Here is a 21156-nt window from a genome sequence, read left to right on the forward strand (position 1 = left end):
AGTCCTCACGAGGAAAGAGCTTGATGTAGAATTTTTTTTTGGGGGGGGGGGGGGGGGGGTAATGCTGAAGGAAATGCAAACAAACATGTAAATTCACTAACCTCAACCTCCCCCCACCTCCCACTGCTACAGTAAATTCACTTCAAACAATGGTTACATAGACTACAGTAGTTTAAAAAGGCAAATGTTGAGGCCTAGGTAAACAAGTAGGATCGTTTACATGTTAGCTAAGCATCTTGCAGTGACATCAGCCAAAGTAATTCACTTTTCACTGAGACTTTAAATACTATCACTCTCTGAGCACTACAGCTCAGGTTTCTGTGGTTTAGCTGTATTCACAGACACTTCAGAGTATATTAAGTGGTTGAGAGCATCATATTGAATCCTGGGGGTCGACTCAGGGGGTGGGCCAGTACATGTGAACAAGATTTAGGGGTGATTTCATGGTGTCTATATCCAGAGCGTGATGCGCTGTGCAACGCCAACATGTCACATACTAAATTACTGCATACACAGGACAACACAGATGGGATGTCAACTTTGACTAAACAGACCTGGCACTAACTATTTAATACATATTTATAACAATATTCTGACTACATAAATGTGCGTTCACGAACCAAGAACTGTTCGTAACATGTTTATTACACATTCATAACAGCATTCATAAACTACAAATAGGTTCTGCTGGGACTTTTTCCAGGTACATGTTATGTAGTGACCCCCAAAAAATGTCTCCTCTGTCAATACATGCTGACCACACCACTCGCGTTACATGTGTGTGAGCGTTGCAAAATACATTTACACATGCATGTTATTCAATGAATTAATCCAAACTGCTCGCACGTGTTTGCGTAGTTAGGCGATAAAATAGAACTTTGTTCCATTTTTTACGCTTTAAGCCCCGCCTCTCCCATCTCCTCATTGGTTTTTAGGAGCATATACCCACGTGGGAGATTGAAAGCTGAACTGAGGTCCACACTCCAGTCCAGTTGGTGGTGGTAATGCACCTTAAAAAGTCCACAGAAGAAGAGATCATTAGAAACTAACTAAGTTTCCCCTTTTATCTGTGGATTAATTGTTGGAGTAGAGAACACACCTTTTTTGTGTGGGTCAAAATTCTACAAAGATCAAGGGAAAAAAGGACCTTGTGCATTTCAGGTAAAATAACAACCCAATCTTTATATCCCAGGACAAATTAGCTAGCAACAACAAATTAGCTAGCAACAGAAAACTAGCTAGCTAAATGTCCATGAATGTTTCATGTTTTTCTACCTGTCCCCAAATGAAATAGTTGGTTCAGAGTTCATTTTGATATTTCAACCTGCGTGTCCTGATCGTGTCTGGTGTGGTTGGACAAAATCAACAAGCCTTTTATGGCGCACGCGCGTGCCCAGTGTAGTAGGCATGTTAGTGTTCTTTCTTATCCCATATTCCCCCTAAAAACAGGGACTGTATTACCTCACAGGCAGACCAGGGGGAAGGGAGTGTGTGTAACTGCTTTGAGCGGCACGTGTTTCTCATGGGCTGGTTTTTAGAGGAATGACATATCCCGAACCCCATTCCCTTTAGGCACTACGCTGAAGATCTGAAAGAACTGGACAGCTGCCCATTGATTTGGGATTCAGCACTACCCTATGTACTAGCGTGATTCTGTATGACTGACAATCATGTCCACAGCCACAATACCAGTACAGTGTAATAGCAATGATCCCATTAAGAACATCTGCTCTGTTTCTGGGCCAAATTATCTAATCATGCTCATTTCTTCAATTAGAAGGTCTTCTGTTCCTATAATTCCTCTCTCGCTCTCTCGCTCTCTTGCCCGCCCTCTCTCTCGCCCGCCCCTTCTCTCTCTCACTCACTCGCCCGCCCCCTCTCTCTCACCCCCTCTCGCCCCCTCTCTCTTGCTCGCCCCCCCTCTCACGCTCCCTCTCCCCCTCTCTCTCTCTCCCCCTTGCTCCTTCTCTCTCGCCCGCCCCCTCTCGCTCTCTCTCTCACCCCCGCTCTCTCTCAAAATGTGGGTCTCTTAACGTTTTAAAGCCTTTCACTAATTTGTGCTAGTTCAACAACAGTATATTTTGTCAATAGAAAATGGGGGTTCAAGAACATAACTGAGTGTGACCTTCAACACGGTATATTACACTGTTTAAAGAGTGGGCTAGATCAGACAGTGAAGAGCAGCAGTATAAGGTGGAGTCTGAACAGTAAAGTGCCAGAGCCACAATGCCTTCTATTCATCCAGGTAACAATCATTAAAGAGTGCCAGTGTGGAGCGGAGCCCCTTTCACACAACTCCATACAGACTTCTTCCCAGATCCACAGACTGCTGGTTATCTAACTGGCTGAATTGGCCATTGTGATGAAGGGGGATTAATAAGCGAGTGGCTCTGAATATAGTTAATGAATAGCAGCTTTTGTGTGTCCAACTCCAACGGACAGCCGTGTTCCATAGTGGTCCCAGCGAAAGCCCCCAAACACAAGAAGAAGATCCTCTAATGACCACAGCAACAAAGGGATACAGGATTTACCAGACCAACAGTACAACCATGACGATGCAAGGCCGTTTGGGCATTGCAAGATGTAGCACAATTTTTTGTTACACGCCTATAGACAAATCACTGGGGGAGATACCTGATTGGATGGGGTCTGAACTATTAAGTCTGATGTGATAACCCTAACTCAAGAGAGGGAATTTACAGAAGGGAAAAGTCGTGAGATATAACCTACAGTTGAAAACATTTCCATAAAAAAGGAGGTATAAGTTTTTGATGTGTTTCTCAAACAAAAAAACGTAAGGAAACCAAAGGGTACCGAAGGAGGTGAGCAGAACTAAACCAAGCACAAGCAGTCTTTCAATAAGATGCTTAGAGAGAGAGGGCATTAGTGTTGGAGGCACTGACCCACTTCAGAGTGACACCCCACTGGGCAAAAACCGGTTGAATCAACATTGTTTCCACATAATTTCAACCCCAAAAGAATCTATGACGTTGAATCAACATAGAAAACTGATTGGATTTGCAAAAAGTCGTCAACGCAAGGGCATTTCATTTTACCCAGCTTTTAATCTAAATCCAATGACATGGTGACATTTGTTGTTGACTTCAAATATAAATCAAAACTAGATGTTGAACTGAGGTCTGTGCCCAGTGGGACTATTAACAATGACCAACTATTTCAGGAAATAAGGGATTTAAATCTATTTCCATTTTGAGGCAAAGACCTACTAGTGTATTATCTGTATAAAGAATTGAAAAACTCAAGTCCATTTATATTTCTCTCTCTATTATTAGGTTACAGTGAGTAAAAAAACACACAATTACAATGCACCCAGCTAGCACATTTAGTTCCTTGGAAGTTGTGTGAACGTACGTTTTTGGTTTCCCATTGGTTCTGGGAACGAAGCCATACATTTCCTGACTGGTAAAACGGAACGTTATTTAAATGTTCTGAGAACGTTCATTTTTTAGGTAGCAGGGAGGTTCTGAGAATGTTTTAATATGATTCCCTGAAAGTTTTCCTGGGAGATTTTATTAACATTCTGGGAATGGAATTGATATATATATATTTTTTTAAGTAATTAAAATAAGATTTTTAATAACACTGCTAGCTTAGTTTGGATGAACTGCTTTGAACTCTAAGCACAGATGGGACACATGGAAATTCATTTGCATGAGCATTAATGATGCAAACATTGTTTTTATTATTGTGGCATCAGGGAGATTTGAACCTATGATCTTCTGTTCTCTATCAATGAAAGTAGTCCACTGCGCCATGTTTTTTTTAATTCACACAAAGCTGATAATTTTTGTCTATTCAATCAGCCCCGCTTTCAAAAGGAAACAAGCACTGATTAAGATCAGCTGTGGCCAATTAGTAAGTGCGGCCACCACACCTGAACACACTTACCAAGATAGAGGACAGAGAGAGTTGTGTTAATGCTGCAAACGGAATGTATATGCTTTTAAATAAATTCTTATAATGTTCTTTGGATGTCAATGTTTTTTTATGTTTTTATAGTCCCGGTAGGTATTCAAACAATAATAAGGAATTCCCCTCGACCACGCCCACAAAATTGGGCAAAAAACAACATTCTTTCCTATTGACCCCTACTGTAAAAAAGAGGCAACTTCGTTGTTTTGGTTATACAGAAATAACAAAACATGACGAGAAGCTGCTGTGTTGTTCAATGTACAGAAACTGATTTATAAAAAAGAAAATATCACATTTACATAAGTATTCAGACTCTTTATTCAGTACTTTGTTGAAGCACCTTTGGCAGCTATTACAGCCTTGAGTCTTCTTGGGTATGACGCTACAAGCCTGGCATACCTGTATTTGGGGAGTTTCTCCCATTCTTCTCTGCAGATCCTCTCAAGCTCAGTCAGGTTGGATGGGGAGAGTTGCTGCATAGCTATTTTCAGGTCTCTCCAGAGTTAATTTGGGTTCAAGTCCGGGCTCTGGCTAGGCCACTCATGTGACTTGTCCCGAAGCCACTCTGTGCTTAGGGTGGTTGTCCTGTTGGAAGGTAAACTGTCGCCCCAGTCTGAGGTCCTGAGCGCTCTGGAGCAGGTTTTCATTTAGGAACTCTGTACTTTGCTCCGTTCATCTTTGTCTCAATCTTGACTAGTCTCCCAGTCCCTGCCGCTGAAAACCATCCCCCCCAGCATGATGCTGCCACCACCATGCTTCACCGTAGGGATGGTGCCAGGTTTCCTCCACATGTGACGCTTGGCATTCAGGCCAAAGAGTTGAATCTTGGTTTCATCCAACCAGAGAATTTGTTACTCATGGTCTGGGAGTCCTTTAGGTGCCATTTGGCAAACTCCAAGCGGGCTGTCATGTACCTTTTACTGAGGAGTGGCTTCCATCTGGCCACTCTACCTTAAAAGGCCTAATTGGTGGAGTGCTGCAGAGATGGTTGTCCTTCTGGAAGCTTCTCCCATCTCCACAATCGAACTCTAGAGCTCTGTCAGATTGACCATTGTGTTGTTGGTGACCAAGGCCCTTCTTCCCCGATTGCTCAGTTTGGCCGGGCGGCCAGCTCTAGGAAGAGTTGGTGCTTCAACTTCTTCCATTTAAGAATGATGGAGGCCACTGTTTGCTTGGGCACCTTCAATGCTGCAGAATTGTTTTGGTACCCTTCCCGAGATCTGTGCCTTGACACAATCCTGTTTCGGAGCTCCATGGGCAATTCCTTCGATCTCATGGCTTGGTTTTTGCTCCGACATGCACTGTCGACTGTGGGACCTTATATAGACAGGCGTGTGGATTTCCAAATCATGTCCAATCAATTGAATTTGCCATAGGTGGACTCCAATCAAGTCGTAGAAACGTCTCAAGGATGATCAATGGATCCAAGATGCACCTGAGCGCAATTTCGAGTCTCATAGCAAAGGGTCTGAATACTTATGTAAATACGTTTGCAAACATTTCTAAAAACCAGTTTTTGCTTTGTCATTTTGGGGTATTGTGTGTAGATTGCTGAGGATATTTTAGTTTTTTCTATTTTAAAATAAGGCTGTAAAATGTGGAAAAAGTGAAGGGGTCTGAATACTTTTCCGAAGGCACTGTACATCTAGCCAGGTCAAAAATAACTGAACTACGGTTCGCAATTCTCCCACGTAGGGAAATAGAGCCTGCGAAAGAGTTAGGCTATTCGTTTGAGAGAGTGGGAAATGTGGGGACGCTGTGTCCAAGTAGTCTACACGTAGCTATGTGTATAGAAAACATTTAATCACAGGTAAGACATTTAACTTGTTTAGTACAGTCTGTTTGTAACTCAACTCACTACTTGTAGGTGTATAGTCCGTTTGTGTTGTTGATCTTGGCTAGCTTAATGTTCCGGTCGGTAGCCATCTAGCACTCACTCACTCAAGTGGCTGCTAGAATCATCATGAAAAGGGGTATGAGGGAAGCCCAGTGGTCGCCAACCTTTTCTTAGTCAAGATCACTCTCCGAGTCAAAATCAAATTAAGCCCAATCAAATTGATGTGGACTTAGAACATCACTTTTTTATTTTCTATTACAAAAAAATATGATTTTGAAAGTGAAAATCAACAAAAATCTGTGAAAACTTGTAAAAACAAAATTGGAAAACATATGATTTTCACACAGGGTGCCTTTCCTTCACTGGGTGGGCCGTTTGGGAACTTTTTGGCAAAATTAGAGTATTCCCACTTCTCCAGGCACCAATACACCACTGCATAGGGCCGATGGAAACACAGCAATCACACAGAGCATGATGTTGAAGGATATACATACAGTAATAAGCTAGTAGGTCCCAATCATAAGAATACAAAAATACAACCATTAAGCATTTCCCAATAAGAATTTACATAATTACTTCATTGCAAAAAACATGTCACCTTTAGCACACAAAATAATTGGTGACCTAAAGTTTGAATGCAACAATGTTTCACACACATAAGTTATTTTCAAAGAGATGGCTAACAGCTAGCGAGCTGCATTTTTTTGTTTAAACACAGTTCCACTCACCAGATGATGATAATTTGAAACTTAACTTTTTGTTTTAAGTTATTCTTGAAAAGGGAGACGCTAACAAATTAGCAATAACATCCTATTTGATAACACCTGCTACAGATGCTGAAAACTAGCCGACAACAAAAACTAGTTAACTAGACCATGGGAAAACTACTGCTAGTTTATTGCGCAGAGACCGGTGGCCTTCGAGAAGGCAGAAGTATCCATACGTTTTTGTAAAAACGGTCCCATCCATTAAGTCAAAATGTGATTGGTTGATGTCCCAGTCACTCCAAATTGTTGCCCTATTGCAGTTGAATGGAAAATGACTTCTATCTAGCTTCTGATGGCCTAGCCAAAGGCTGACTAGATTTAGCTCCCCAGAGACTAGCAAAGAAAAATCAGTGTTAACCCTTTCCTTTCCAACAAAAACTGAAGAGATTAAATCAGAACATTGAAAATATTATTATTGTTTTTATTTTATAAATACTTATCCCTTCACTGAAGGCGTAGAAGCCCCATTCTTCCTCACTTTGGGTTAGTAATAATTTGTATATTGGCTCTACTTTCCCTCAGAATGCACTTTTTCACTATTATGAATGTCTTAAGAATTCATTTGTTGTTCTGAAATATGAACACAGAAATACTGGACAATTTGACAAAAGTACAATCATGGTCTTGAGTTTTTTTCTGGTCTCGGTCTCGGATCCCTTGTCCCCCTCCCGGTCTCGGTCCCCCCTCTGGACTTGGTCTTGACTCCAAATCTATTGGTTCCTGTCTTGAAATCTCTCTTGCTTTAAGTGGTCTCGAACACAACACTGCTTCAGACACATGAAATGGTTCAAAATGGGAACACTTTGCCCGGCGTGCAGGGCAGCTGATCGACCGGTTGATGTCCTACAATATTATGTTTTTCTAAGTAGTGAGAACGCTCGGGAGTAGGCAATGTTGAAAAGTAATCTTTAGACACGTTGTACTTTTTTTAAATGTAGTTTTGTAATTGCTAAAACAAGCAGACAAGAAAATTGCATTTGAAAAAGCTAACGTTCTATGTAATACCGACTGAGTCTATGGAACGTTTTCTTTTTGTTCTGAGAACATTACTTTAAATACAACCATGAGGAAACGTGATGCTAATGTATTGAAATTCCCACAGAAGAACATTATTTCTTAGCGTTCTCTGAAAAATGTAAGAACGTTACTTCAAATAGAACCATGAGGGAACCTGTAGGAAACGTTAAGCTGAAGTACTGAAATTCCCACCTATGAAAGATATGGTTCTCAGAACGATATGTGCTAGCTGGGTATCCTGCATCATTCCCAGATTTTTGTGGGAAGGTTGTATGCTAAATAAACATAGGACAACCACACTCTCACCAAGCTCTAAGAAACATATGGTTCTCAGAACATTATGTGCTAGCTGGGCATTGTTTGTGTCCCTCATTTCACCTCTCTCATTTCACATCTCATCGGTTTACTTCTCATAAGGTCAATAAGAAATCACATAACTCTTATTACTACAATATTACATATTTACACCCTTTACTGCATTTTCATGTGTATAGCCCATGGCTCTAACAGTCAAATAACATGGTACATTTTACTCACTATGATGTAATGTAATACTATGGTAGACCAGCGATGAGATGACAGACTGTCTAGTAGTGACTTAATCCAGATTCTTAAATTTTTATTTCTGTCTAAGGGAAGAGAGAACATTTCACTTTCACTCTCCTGATGAATTAGTTAAAATTGCCAAACTGCTGCTGTGCTCTGCCTCTGAGCAACGCTCATCTCCATACTGTACAACCACACTGATGACAGAATATCTATTTATAGAAAGTCATTCTAGATCTAATTTCCACTTTTAACTCGGACACACTATCACACATACTATAGTCACGCATAGTATCATACTGTATATCCAGCAACCCTAACCCTCATATCCGTGCTGAGACTGATGCCCTATACCGTAGTAATGATATCCATGTGACGTCTTTGAGGATGTGGGTGTCAATAATAATGGCAGTGGGACACTACAGTCAGTAATTGGACTGCTGATCTCAAGCCCTTATCGCTGCTATTATAGGCCTGGGTTTTATCTGTAGAAAGGTCCTATTGTAGTGGTAGATACAGTACATGTTCATGGACGGTTCCCAGGCAGATCGATACCCTGAGGATGTAGAAATTACAGCCCTTAGATCCACTCGCAGTCGGCGTTCCAATTCACCACAAATTTGTTTGATGGGCTTGAGGTCAGGGCCCTGTGCAGGCCAGTCAAGTTCTTCCACACCGATCTCAACAAACAATTTTTGTATGGACCTCGCTTTGTGCACAGGGCATTGTCATGCTGAAACAGGAAAGGGCCTTCCCCAAACTGTTGCCACAAGTTGGAAGCACAGAATTGTCTAGAATGTCATTGTATGCTGTAGCGTTGGAACTAAGGGGCCTAGCCCGAAACATGAAAAGCAGCCCCAGACCATTAGTCCTCCTCCACCAAACTTTACAGTTGGCACTATGCATTCGGGCAGGTAGCATTCTCCTGGCATCTGCCAAACCCAGAATCATTCATTGGACTGCCAGATGGTGAAACGTGACTCATCACTCCAGAGAACTCGTTTCTACTGCTCCAGAATCCAATGGCGGCGAGCTTTACACAACTCCAGCCATCACTTGGCATTACAAATTGTGATCTAGGCTTGTGTGTGCCTGCTTGGCCATGGAAACCCATTTCATGAAGCTCCCGATGAATAGTTATTGTACTGATGTTGCTTCCAGAGGCTTATAGAGAGTTTGGAACTCGGTAGTGAGTTCCCATTTCCACAGAGGAACTCTAGAGCTCTGTCAGAGTGACCATCGGGTTCTTGGTCACCTTCCTGATCAAGGCCCTTCCCCCCCCCCCATTTGCTCAGTTTGGCCGGGCGGCCAGCTCTTGGAAAAGTCTTGGTGGTTCCAAACTGCTTCCATTTAAGAAGGATGTAGGCCACTGTGTTCTTGGGGACCTTTAATGCTGCAGAAGTGTTTTGGTACCCAGATCTGTGCCTCGACAAAATCCTGTCTCAGAGCTCTAAGGACAACGACCTCATGACTTGGTTTTTGCTCTGACATGCACTGTCAACTGTGGGACCTTATATAGACAGGTGTGTGCCTTTCCAAATCATGTCCAATTAAGTTGTAGAAACAGCTCACGGATGATAAATGGGAACAGGATGCACCTGAGCTCAATTTCGAGTCTCATAGCAGATGGTCTGAATACTTACGTAAATAAGGTAGCTCTGTTGAATTATTTTTATAAATTTGTAAAAATGTCTAAAAACCTGTTTTCACTTTGTCATTATGAGGTTGTGTGTAGGCTGATGAAGGAAAAAAACTGTGACTTGGGTGACTGGAGTCTGGACTTGGGTGACTTCCTCTGACACCACCTGGTATAGAGGTCCTGGATGTCAGGGAGCTTGGCCCCAGTTGTGTACGGATGCCGAGCAGTTGCCATACCAAACGGTGATGCAGCTAGTCAACATGCTCTCAATAGTGCAGTTGTAGAACTTTGATGATCTGAGGGCCCATGCTAAATCTTTTCAGCCTCCTAAGGAGGAAGAGGCGTTGTTTTGCCCTCTTCAGGACTGTGTTGGTGTGTTTGGACCATGATAGGTCCTTAGTGATGTGGACACAGAGGAACTTGAAGCTCTCGACCATCTCCACTACAGCCCCGTCGATGTGAATGGGGGCGTGCTCAGCCCTACGTTTCCTGTAGTCCACGATCAGCTCCTTTGTCTTGCTGACGGTGAGAGAGAGAGGTTGTTGTCCTGGCACCACACTGCCAGGTCTCTGACCTCCTCCCTGTAGGCTGCCTCATTGTCGTCCGTGATCAGATCTACCACCCTCGTGTCGTCAGCAAACTTCATGGCGGCACGCAGTTGTGGGTGAGCAGGGAGTACAGGAGGGGAAGCACACACCCCCGAGGGGCCCCGCTTTGAGGGTCAGCGTGGTGGATGTGTTGTTGCCACCCCTCACCACTTTGGGACGGCCAGTCAGAAAGTCCAGTATCCAATTGCAGAAGGAGGTGTTTAATCCCAGGGTACTTAGCTTAGTGATGAGCTTCGAGGGAACTATGGTGTTGAACGCTGAGCTGTAGTCAATGAACAGCATTCTCACGTAGGTGTTCCTTTGTCCAGTTGGGAAAGGGCAGTGTGGAGTGCAATAGAGATTGCTTGATCTGTCGATCTGTTGGGGCGGTATGCAAATTAGAATGGGTCCAGGGTGTCTGGGATGATGGTGTTGATGTGTGCCATGACCAGCCTTTCAAAGCATTTCATGGCTACAGATGTGAGTGCTACGGGCTATAGTCATTTAGTCAGGTTACCTTGGCGATCTTGGGCACGGGGACTAGGGTGGTCTGCTTGAAATATGTGGGTATTACAGACTGGGTCAGGGAGAGGTTGAAAATGTCAGTGAAGACACTTGCTAGCTGATTAACGCATGCTCTGAGTACGGGTCCTGATAATACGTCTGGCCCTGCAGCCTTGTGAATGTTACCTGTTTAAAGGTCTTACTCACATCGGATACGGAGAGCGCAATCACACAGTCGTCCAAAGTCGTGCTCTCATGCATGGTTCAGTGTTGCTTGCCTTGAAGCGAGCATAGAAAGCATTTGGCTCATCTGGTAGGCTTGCGCAACTCAGCAGCACGAGGCTGGATTTCCCTTTGTAATCCGTGATAGTTTGAATCCTGGCACTCGTCAGATGTGGCAGGTTTCGCAATCTTAGTAGTAGGATTAGATAAGACAAAAACACTTAGACACATTTCAAAGTGGAAATGTCGGGTGCAGAATCAGGGTATAGAGAAGGTGTTGCACTGCATTTTCCTGACAGCCTATTTATGAGAGGTTCTCATGCAACACCGCACAGTGGCAGGCGACCCTTTTGTTTTGCTGAGGGATCAAAAGTGGCACAAGAACCACAGTGTCACGACTTCAGCCGAAGTCGGCTCCTCTCCTTGTTCGGGCGCCGTTCGGCGGTCGACGTCACCGGTCTTCTAGCCATCGCCGCTCCACTGTTCATTGTTCCATTTTTTTTCCCCGCACACCTGGTTTACATTCTCTAATCACACTACATATATATATTCCCTCTGTTCCCCCCATGTCTTTGTGTGGAATTGTTCTTTGTTACGTGTTTTGTGTGACGCGCCAGGCTGGTTCACCCGTAGTACCGTGTTCACCCATAGCATGTTGACTAGCTGCATCACCGCTTGGTATGGCAACTGCTCGGCTGACGCGCCAGGCTGGTTAACCCGTAGTACCGTGTTCACCCGTAGTATGTTTAATTGTTAAAAACATTTGCTTCATTTGTGAATTTGTCGCGCTTTACACTTTTGCTTTTGGCTGGAAGTTTGTTTGATGCAGTTGCGTCGACTGTTGTTTGCTTCTGCCAAAAAAGTGTGTGCCTGATCACAACTCTGCTCTCCTGCACCTGACTTCTACACCAGTAGCGCACAACCTGACAACCAGCAAGGAATTTGGTTAGCAACTGTGTTTTAATCACATTGCCTATGCACCGAAAGAGAACTAATATTATTGTATGTTATCGCTCTAACTAGGGGCCAGAGATTTATTTGTCCAAATGAGAAGAGATGAGATTAAAGTATGTGGTTTTTTTATTTTTATCTCCACTGCTCATTTACCACAAATATAAAATGTATTCAGAACTGAAACTGTCATCTATTTTTGGAAAAACCAATTAGGAAAAGAGGAGAGGGTGATGAACTGGTGCTGAAATACTAATGCCTGAAAATGGACCAGAAAGTGTTCCTCTCCCCTGTAGGCCAACTAAAAAGCCCTTCGGTAGAGGGGCTGATCTGTTGATATTCCTCATGTCATGACTGAGGCTAAAAACAGTCTTCCTCTGCATGGCTCCATGGCCATTGTACTTATACTGGCCTTGCTTAGCAACAACAACAAAAATCCCCCCCTGCTCAGTACACAGGGAGGATAAAGGAGAGGGATTCTCCGTTTCCATGAGAATTGCAATATCTATGACACACACCAAAGTACAGCAGTATTGACTCTGCAGGCAGCGATCACAGGGTGACATGCTCAGGAAAGACATTCAAAAGCCTCTCTGTATTGGCAAGGTGGATGTTTATAGATGAAATGCAAACATTTCTCATGTCTAGAATAGACCTAACTTCTAGGAACAAAGTCCACATGCATCCACAAGCCAGTCAAAATCATAACCACTGGCTCTTGAGTAAGAGGCAGGCTGACTAGATTTCACCCTCAGACATTCACGATAAATGTAGGACTAGTACCACTCTTGCATTTTTCATCTCTGGAAGAACGATAGAAACACAAGACAGCAACTTGAGACAGTGAATGGGCATGTATAGGTAGATACTGCTGGAGGGCCCCACCAGGTTACGCACAAATACTCTCATCATCCCTAAATATGTCCTGTAGACTACACAGCAACTGCTATCTTTAATCTACCTGGTCTTTGGGTCGTTCCATGTAATTAATGCCCTTTGCTCCCCTTTGATACTTGTAAGTAGAAATTGTGCACCAATATCGAATTTTAAAAGCCTGTTTTATTCAATGAAGTGCCCTTTAATGTAGACCTAAATGTTAACCTAAGTATACCTCATAATATCTATAGCTACTTCATCATGGATTTAGCCCAAGTGTAATCTACACACACTATGCAGGCTAGTTTGTAGGCTCTTGTTACCCTGACAATATATGATCACTTCTCATAAGACATTGTAACCAGGTTGTGCAATGGACTGGCTGTTAAAATATCAAAAACATCACTGTGCTTCTCCTATAAAGCAGTAGTCTATGGTGCTATGAGAGGAGAAGTCTGTTAATAGGTCGTTATCAATAAAAACGTCACAATAAGGCGCAGTGTTCGATTTGCCTGCCGGGGGGCTAGGAGACCCTCAATTGGCGACTGCACATCGTTTAAGCGATTGTTAAATAAATATGAACTACTTTGTTATAATATCATCATCTCTTGAAGAGCGTAGTCAGAACTACAAATCTCAGATTATTCCAAATTGAGCTCTATCATCAGAGTTACACAGCAAGTAACTGCATGCTTTTCATGATCAGTAAACATCAATTGATCATGTAATTTCAGATGTGCGAGTAGCCTTAAGATATCTCTCAATATTGGCCACCATTCAGATACGCGAGAGTAGAACATTCTTATTATATCTCAGTGGGGTCTCAATATTGCCGCATTTGCCGATGTACTGTTAGCTGATGTTTTGTTTGCAAGCTACTGGTAGAAACTTTGTACAGTTGGCTTAAAATAGTGGTAATTATACCTAATGTACTTTTTTCTCCAACCAACGTAGGCCTACCTAGCGAAGTTAGCTAACATTATCCCCTTGTCAACATTGTTTTTAAGAGTGTTTAATTATGATTGCTGCTGACAGACATGATATGCTACATTGAGTGATGGATGATGTCAAATTAGCTAGCTAACTAATAACAGATCACGTCAATATGGCTGGTTAAGAAGCTAACTTTCAGGGGATAAACTAGATGCCCAGCTATTTCCAAATATAGTTTTATTTGCTTGCCATCTACAGTGGTGATGACAGAAGTCCGACTGACAACTTTACCAGGACGAGGATTTACCGGTGTAAATGGATAGGTTACCCTCACGTATCTTAAATGACATGATCAATTGATGTTTACTGATTATGAAAAGCATGCAGTTACTTTATGTCTAACTCGGATGATAGTGTAGTTCTGATCACCGTGGTGATATTAAAAGCAAATAGTTAGCTATAACATTTATTTACCAATCCTTTGAAAACAGCACATAGTTGTCAATGGTTTTTTGAGAAGCTGGTGGTCTTCTTGCTCCCCAGTAGCCAAATCGAATACTCTACACCGTATTGTGACGTTAGAATAAAATAGGATCAGATAGAATTGAATAGAGTAGAATGTCTACAGTAAAAAGTGTAGGCTCTTGCTTCTACAAATGTGGTGGTGAGTTTGATGCTTTTGCATAAATTGCTTTGCCTTTCAGTGCTGTCTCAGAGGGCTGGTGTACACTACTAGAAAAAAAGTGTTCTTCGGCTGTCCCCATAGGAGACATTTTTGATTCCAGGTAGAAACCTTTGTGGTTCCAGGTAGAACCGGTTTTAGTTCCAGGTAGAACCCTCTGTGGAAAGGGTTACAACTGGAACCAAAAAGGGTTCTTCAAAGGGTTCTCCTATAGTCCTAAAACCCGGAAATAAGTTAGCTCTGGTTCGTTCAGCCATCCCTATGGGACAAATGAATGGGGAAAGAATAGGGGGTTTTGGAATAAATGATGCGGAGCGCTCTAGAACAGGTTTTCATCAAGGATCTCTCTGTACTTTGCTCCGTTCATCTTTCTCTTGATCCTGAATAGTCTCCCAGTCCCTGCCACTGAATAACATCTCCACAGCATGATGCTGCCACCACCATGCTTCACCGTAGGGATGGTGCCAGGTTTTTCCAGACGTGACGCTTGGCATTCAGGCCAGAGTTGAATCTTGGTTTCATTAGACCAGAGAATATTGTTTCTCATGGTCTGAGAGTCCTTTAGGTGCCTTTTGGCAAACTCCAAGTGGGCTGTCATGTGCCTTTTACTGAGGAGTGGCTTCCGTCTGGCCACTCTTACCATAAAGGCCTAATTGGTGGAGTGCTGCAGAGATGGTTGTCCTTCTGGTAGGTTCTCCCATGTCCACAGAGGAAATCTGGAGCTCAGTTAGAGTGACCATCAGGTTCTTGGTCACCTCCCTGACCAAGGCCCTTCTCCCCAGATTGCTCAGTTTGGCCAGGTGGCCAGCTCTAGGAAGAGTTGGTGCTTTCAAACTTCTTCCATTTAAGAATGATGGAGGCCAATGTGTTCTTGGGGACCTTCAATGCTGCAGAAATGTTTTGTTACCCATAGTCCTATCTCGGAGCTCTACAGACAATTCCTTCGAGCTTGGTTTTTGCTCTGACATGCACTGTCAACTGTGGGACCTTATATAGGCAAGTGTGTGCCTTTCCAAATCATGTTCAATCAATTGAATTTACCACAGGTGGACTCCAATCAAGTTGTAAAAACATCAAGGATGATCAATGGAAACAGGATGCAAGTGAGCTCAATTTCGAGTCTCATAGCAAAAGGTCTGAATACTTATGTAAATAAAAGGTATTTCTGTTTTTATATTTTATTTCTAAAAACCTGTTTTCGCTTGGTCATTATGGGGTATTATGTGGAGATTGGTGAGGAAAATAAATAATTTCATAAATTTTAGAATAAGGCTATAACGTAACAAAATCTGGAAAAGGGGAAGGGGTTTGAACACTTTCCGAATGCACTGTACAAAGTAAAAGTGCTATACATCAAATTCCTTGTATTAAGCAAACCAGACTGCACGATTTCATTTTTTATTTACGGTCAGCCAGGGGCACACTCCAACACTCAGACATAATTTACAAACACAGTATTTGTCTTTAGTGATTGCACCAAATCAGAGACAGTAGGGATGACAACACTTTATATTGATTGGTGTGTGAAATGGACCATATTTCTGTCCTGCCCCAGCATTTAAAATGTAATGAGTACCTTATGAGTACTTTTTGGTTTCAGGGAAAATGTATTGGAGTAAAAAGTACATATTTTCTTTAGGAAGTAAAAGTATTCAAAAATATCAGTAGTAAAGTACAGCTACAAAAAAAAATACTTAAGTTGTGCTTCAAAGTATTTTTAATTTGTTACTTTACACCACTGCAAAAACATAATGACATCACTGTGCTTATCCTATCAACCAGTAGTCTTTGGTTAGGCTCCCTTACCTACTCTGGCTGGCTATGGCCCCTCTTCAGACAGCCAGGACACACACACTACATCATTCTGCAGCAGGCAGCACAACCATTGGGGGAAGGACGCTGTCTGTGCTCTGCTCTCTCTGCGGGCCCTCTGCCCAGACATATGAAAACAACTCTGTGCAGCTGATGCTGTTCCCCAAATCTCCAGTTCCGGTTCTAACATGCAGTCAGGACTGTATCCACAAAATAACACAGGCCCGGCGCCAATTGCAGAATATGACTGATGTTGCAAATTCAAAAACAGGTTATTCCTGCTATGAGTAGGCTATAGGCTCCCCATGGCAAATTAATTCATAAGTCCCACTGGGCACAAACTGGTTGAATCAACTATTGTGGAATCTACGAGGAAAATACATTGGATTTGAAAAAAGTAATCAACGTAAACTGATGTTTTGAGGGTGAAATTTCAACCATAGGATTATGTCATCATGGTAACCAAATTTCAACATAGTATAAAATATGTTGAATTTGTTCCTTTAAAACATCAGGTCTTCAACATTATACCCACTATCAGAAGACAAAAAACAGTCTGGGCAGCACCTACTGGAAAATGTATCAATCTACAGCAGTGGCGTGTCAGTGCTGTTTCAGATGAGGGAGGACGATTCGCTTTTCATGAGCATGGCCTTATTTCTATTACAGTATATTGGATGACTGTCATTCATATTCCATTCACCCAGTTTAAACGTAACAGCGATAGGTTTAGGCTACTACATGATACTCAAAGTTCCCTATAACCATCATGAGGTTGCTACAACCTAGCCTATGAATGAAAGTTTACAACGTAGGTGCACACAGGTCGAGAGACAAATTTGATGTGACAGGCAGTGACACATGGTCAGACAATGACATTCAATACCGCCTGGCACACTTTTGCCTGCATCTAGCTGATAGTGGGTGTAATCATTAGTCCAACAGTTGCAAACGAGAGTCTATTGGACAAATTCAGGTATGTTTATCCCCGTTTTGTTCCATTTGCTTCTGTTTAAGTAATGTTTTTCAACAGAATTGGCGGAATGAATACACCCCTGATCACACAAACACAGTTCACAGTTTCATAGCAGCCACGTTGAATTCCTTCTCACATCTACATTATGCGCTCTCCTCCTTTCAACTCTTCCCTTCGCTTGTGGGAAAGATGCACAACACATCAGCTGTATGTGACAAGGTGAAAAAACCTTTCCAAGCTAAACCACTACACAAAGCCTACATCGTTCTCACCATATTAGCTAAAGTAACGTCATAGTCAGCAGAACTAACGCATTAGTAAACCCGCTACAATCATGCAGTAATGTTACAGTGTACAGTCAGTAAGTAGTTACACCGGCGGGCCCCAGTGGCAATAAAAGCTTACCTTGACTTGGAAGAGTTCCAGTGTTGTGTTGGATAGTCATAGCCAGCTAGCTAACATAACATCCCTCGGTTTGAGCAGGGTGTTTCAGTAGGCTAAACTAGCTAGCTGCATTTAAAAAAAGCTAAAAGTCTATTTCTCTTGCTTCTCCTTCATTCAGGAATAAATGAATTTGTTCAAAGTCATTCCAAAGGGCAGGTTTAACAGAACAAATCATGTGACCATACATTTTCACTCATATATCATCAATGATGCGTTGATTCCGCCTGCACTGATCGGTCTTTAATGGGATAGCTCGAAAGTAGTTTGGCTACAATGAGTTTTCATAACATTAGAAATATATTACCTAGGTGACATTGCCTAATGAACCCAATTTCACCCTCAAATAGTCCAAATTAATATATGCTAAAACAATAAATCCGTAATTGATTGTGAAGTTTTTTTTGCTGAGGTAGTCTTAGTTGCCTACATCTAGCAAAGAAGTTTGGTGCTTGACAGAGCAGTATTTCTGGAGTTCGACAATGTGCACGACAACTAGCTTACATTTTTCCGTTAGGTTGTTAACGTAGCTCTAAGCCAGTCACTTCATATAAAATTAATAGGAAGCTAACCTAGAGCACACACACTCAATGCTGAACACCAAATGTTTCCTCCACAAGCTAGCTAGTTAGCAAGCTACTTTAGCAACAATATTTTATCACAATTGATGAGTTTTGAAGAAGCTGCTAGCGCTGCCTGTTCTGCAGTGAGATCCTCCCGTCAGCTCAGCTTGTGCTGCACTCAGCTGATCGCAACGATCGCAGAGAAACACGCTGATCTATGGACTGATTTCTGACAACAGTCACTCTTAACCTCTACTGGATCAGTATTCACCTCTGAAGATAAATAATGTCCTTACATTCAGTAATCTTGCTCTGATTTGTCATCCTGAGGGTCCCAGAGATAAAATGTAGCATAATTTTGTTTGATAAAATCAAATTTTATATTCAAATGTAGTAACTGGGTTCTACAGTTTGAACCTCTGCTGTGTAATAATTTAGCTAGCTATTCTGCATATTTCATAGAGTCATACAAAAGTGCAGTGATATCAAAGATTGGGAACTAAGTTTACATTTTTAATAGGGGATGCTCGGGAATCCTAACATTTTAGGATGTCCCACAAGACAGATCGGATAAGGGAAGAGCGTCGCGTAGGAGTGATGCCATCTGACGTAAGACAATGGGCCTATATAGCGTTTGCAAAATCAACATCTGTTTCAATTCAACCCAGAATTTAACTAAAAATAGACAATAAAATAGGCCTAGTGTTTCAAGCTCTGGTTGATCTCAAATTTAATATATACTGATTTTGAATTGTGTTTGGTTGTCAACACAACCAAATATCAATATTTGAAGGAGATGTATCTTCTGCTTGGATAGTTGCTTCTGTGACACTGACTTAGTCTGCCTTTAATTCCAGTTTGTCTAGAGATTAATAATTGATATGTTGGATTCAAGTCTCCATCTCAACCCAAAATCATGGTAAAAAATAGGAATAATTCGAACTTTATTTAAAGTGCATTTTAAAAGTTTGATTTGATTTAGTCCCGATTCTTTCACTTTTTGGGGGGGGGGGGGGGGGGGTTGAGATGAGACATGAATCCAACATATCAATTATTAATCTCTAGACTGGAAGTCAGTGTCACAGATGGAACCAACTATCCAAGCAGAAGACACATCTCCTTCAAATGTTGATATTTGGTTGCGTTGACAACCAAACACAATTCAATATAATTTTGAAATACAATAAATAGCCTATTGACTTAGAAAAGTTAACAAACTATATGTTGGATTCATGTCTCCAACTCAACCACAAATAAAAGTTAAAGAATGGGATTAAGACAGTGGCTCAGATGGAACTATCAAAGCAGTAGATACATTGCCTTTAAATGTTGATATTTGGTTGCGTTGTCAACCAAACACAATTAAATATTACTTTTTTAATACAGTAAATAGCCTAAAGTTAAGGCTAAAATTCCACATTAAAATGTACACATTTTGAGGTTACTGTAACTATAAATGTCTTCTTAGGTAATTATATAAAGTGTGCATGTTCAAGATTGCATGCGTAGGTCGTAGCAGGTCTGTGGAGATCTTCACATTTGCTGTAATAATCTGCGCAGAATCTCAAACGGTATTGATGACTTGCACTCACATGTACTTTTATGTCATCTCAACTGCAATCCAGGCCACTTGGTTCTGCTATTAACACACTGATAACACAATAAAATGTTGTATAAATAAACAAAATATCTGACATTGTATTCCTATTTAAAGTGGTTGAAAGCACAGTGATGGACTTTTGGGTGACTAACTAAACCAAAAATCAGATTCAATGTTTTTCCATTGGAATGAGTTTGTGCTTTTAGATGGTTGAAAGCATAGTGGTAACACATTTGGAAATTCAACTAATTATTTTTGAATGGGTGAATAAATATTGTAATCTCATTGATCAACATCTCAACCAAATATTACCCAATATTTGTGGTGTGCCCAGTAGGTTGATAGAAGGGGGCACAATGCCAAAGATTCTAGACAAAATACTTCATTTAAATAACAAAATATTCAACTGTCATTGTGGGAAATGCGTTTTAGTTTAAACAGGCTGTGTAGCCTACGTCTTCGTGGTAAACGGTTAAAACCAGACCATTTGAAAACTCAGTAGCCCTAATCCATAAAATGCTTTCAACGTCTAGTTTTTAATTTACTTTTGGTTGAGTTGTCACCTAAGTGAAATCAAGGTGAAATCAACAAAACATCCCACCATGTCATTGGCTGGATTTAGGTTAAAAGTTGGGTGGAAAATAAATGCCATTATGTTGATTACTTTTTACAAATCCAATCAGTTTTCCACATTGATTCAAAGTCCTCACGTTTATATTTTGGGGGTTGAAATGACATGGAAACAACGTTGATTCAACCAGTTTTTGCACAGTGGATGGTAATTCCAGGATGTTGCTGGATATTACAGACTAAACATCCCACATGTCAAACCTACAACACACACATATGGAGTGGGTGTTAGTAGGCTAGCCGAGAGAGAGACAGCGACGATGATACTGTGACATTTAAGGACAAAGACATCCTTCTATAAATAATATAAGATGTGGGCTGTTTTTATGGTGGCCATGTGCCTGCAAGGACGGTGCGGCGCCGGTCCTATATTGTGATCCCATGCTCGTCTCGTTTCTCGTCGCATCTACCCGTCCTATCCGCCCACAAGCCAAACTGACCCTTTGAAATACGGGCTCACCCAGTACACCGGAGGACGTTTGCTGCGAGGAGGCAGCACTTGGATCTGTCTTTTCTCCCTCGCGTTGCGATCGGTGTCTGTGCCAAAAGCCCTCGGTGCCGTCTCTGCTGTCGGAGGAGCTGATACTGGCAGCTGCGGCTGCTGCTCCTGTCGCCCCGGTCTCAGGCATGCTCTTTCAGT

The 21156-nt window shown here is 41.8% G+C and overlaps 1 protein-coding gene across 1 annotated transcript in view; it reads right to left on the reverse strand.

Annotated features, from left to right (window-relative positions):
- The window catches only part of LOC129855645 (anoctamin-8-like), a 60749-nt gene extending 39596 nt beyond the window's left edge, over positions 1–21153 (reverse strand). Inside the window, exon 1 of the mRNA XM_055923527.1 lies at positions 20977–21153. Coding sequence (XP_055779502.1) covers positions 20977–21145 — 169 coding nt within the window. The 5' untranslated portion in view covers positions 21146–21153. The remainder of the gene's footprint in view (positions 1–20976) is intronic.
- Between the last annotated feature and the right edge of the window lie 3 nt (positions 21154–21156).

This window comes from Salvelinus fontinalis, chromosome 5 (genome assembly GCF_029448725.1).
Source record: "Salvelinus fontinalis isolate EN_2023a chromosome 5, ASM2944872v1, whole genome shotgun sequence".
Taxonomy (NCBI): Eukaryota; Metazoa; Chordata; class Actinopteri; order Salmoniformes; family Salmonidae; genus Salvelinus; species Salvelinus fontinalis.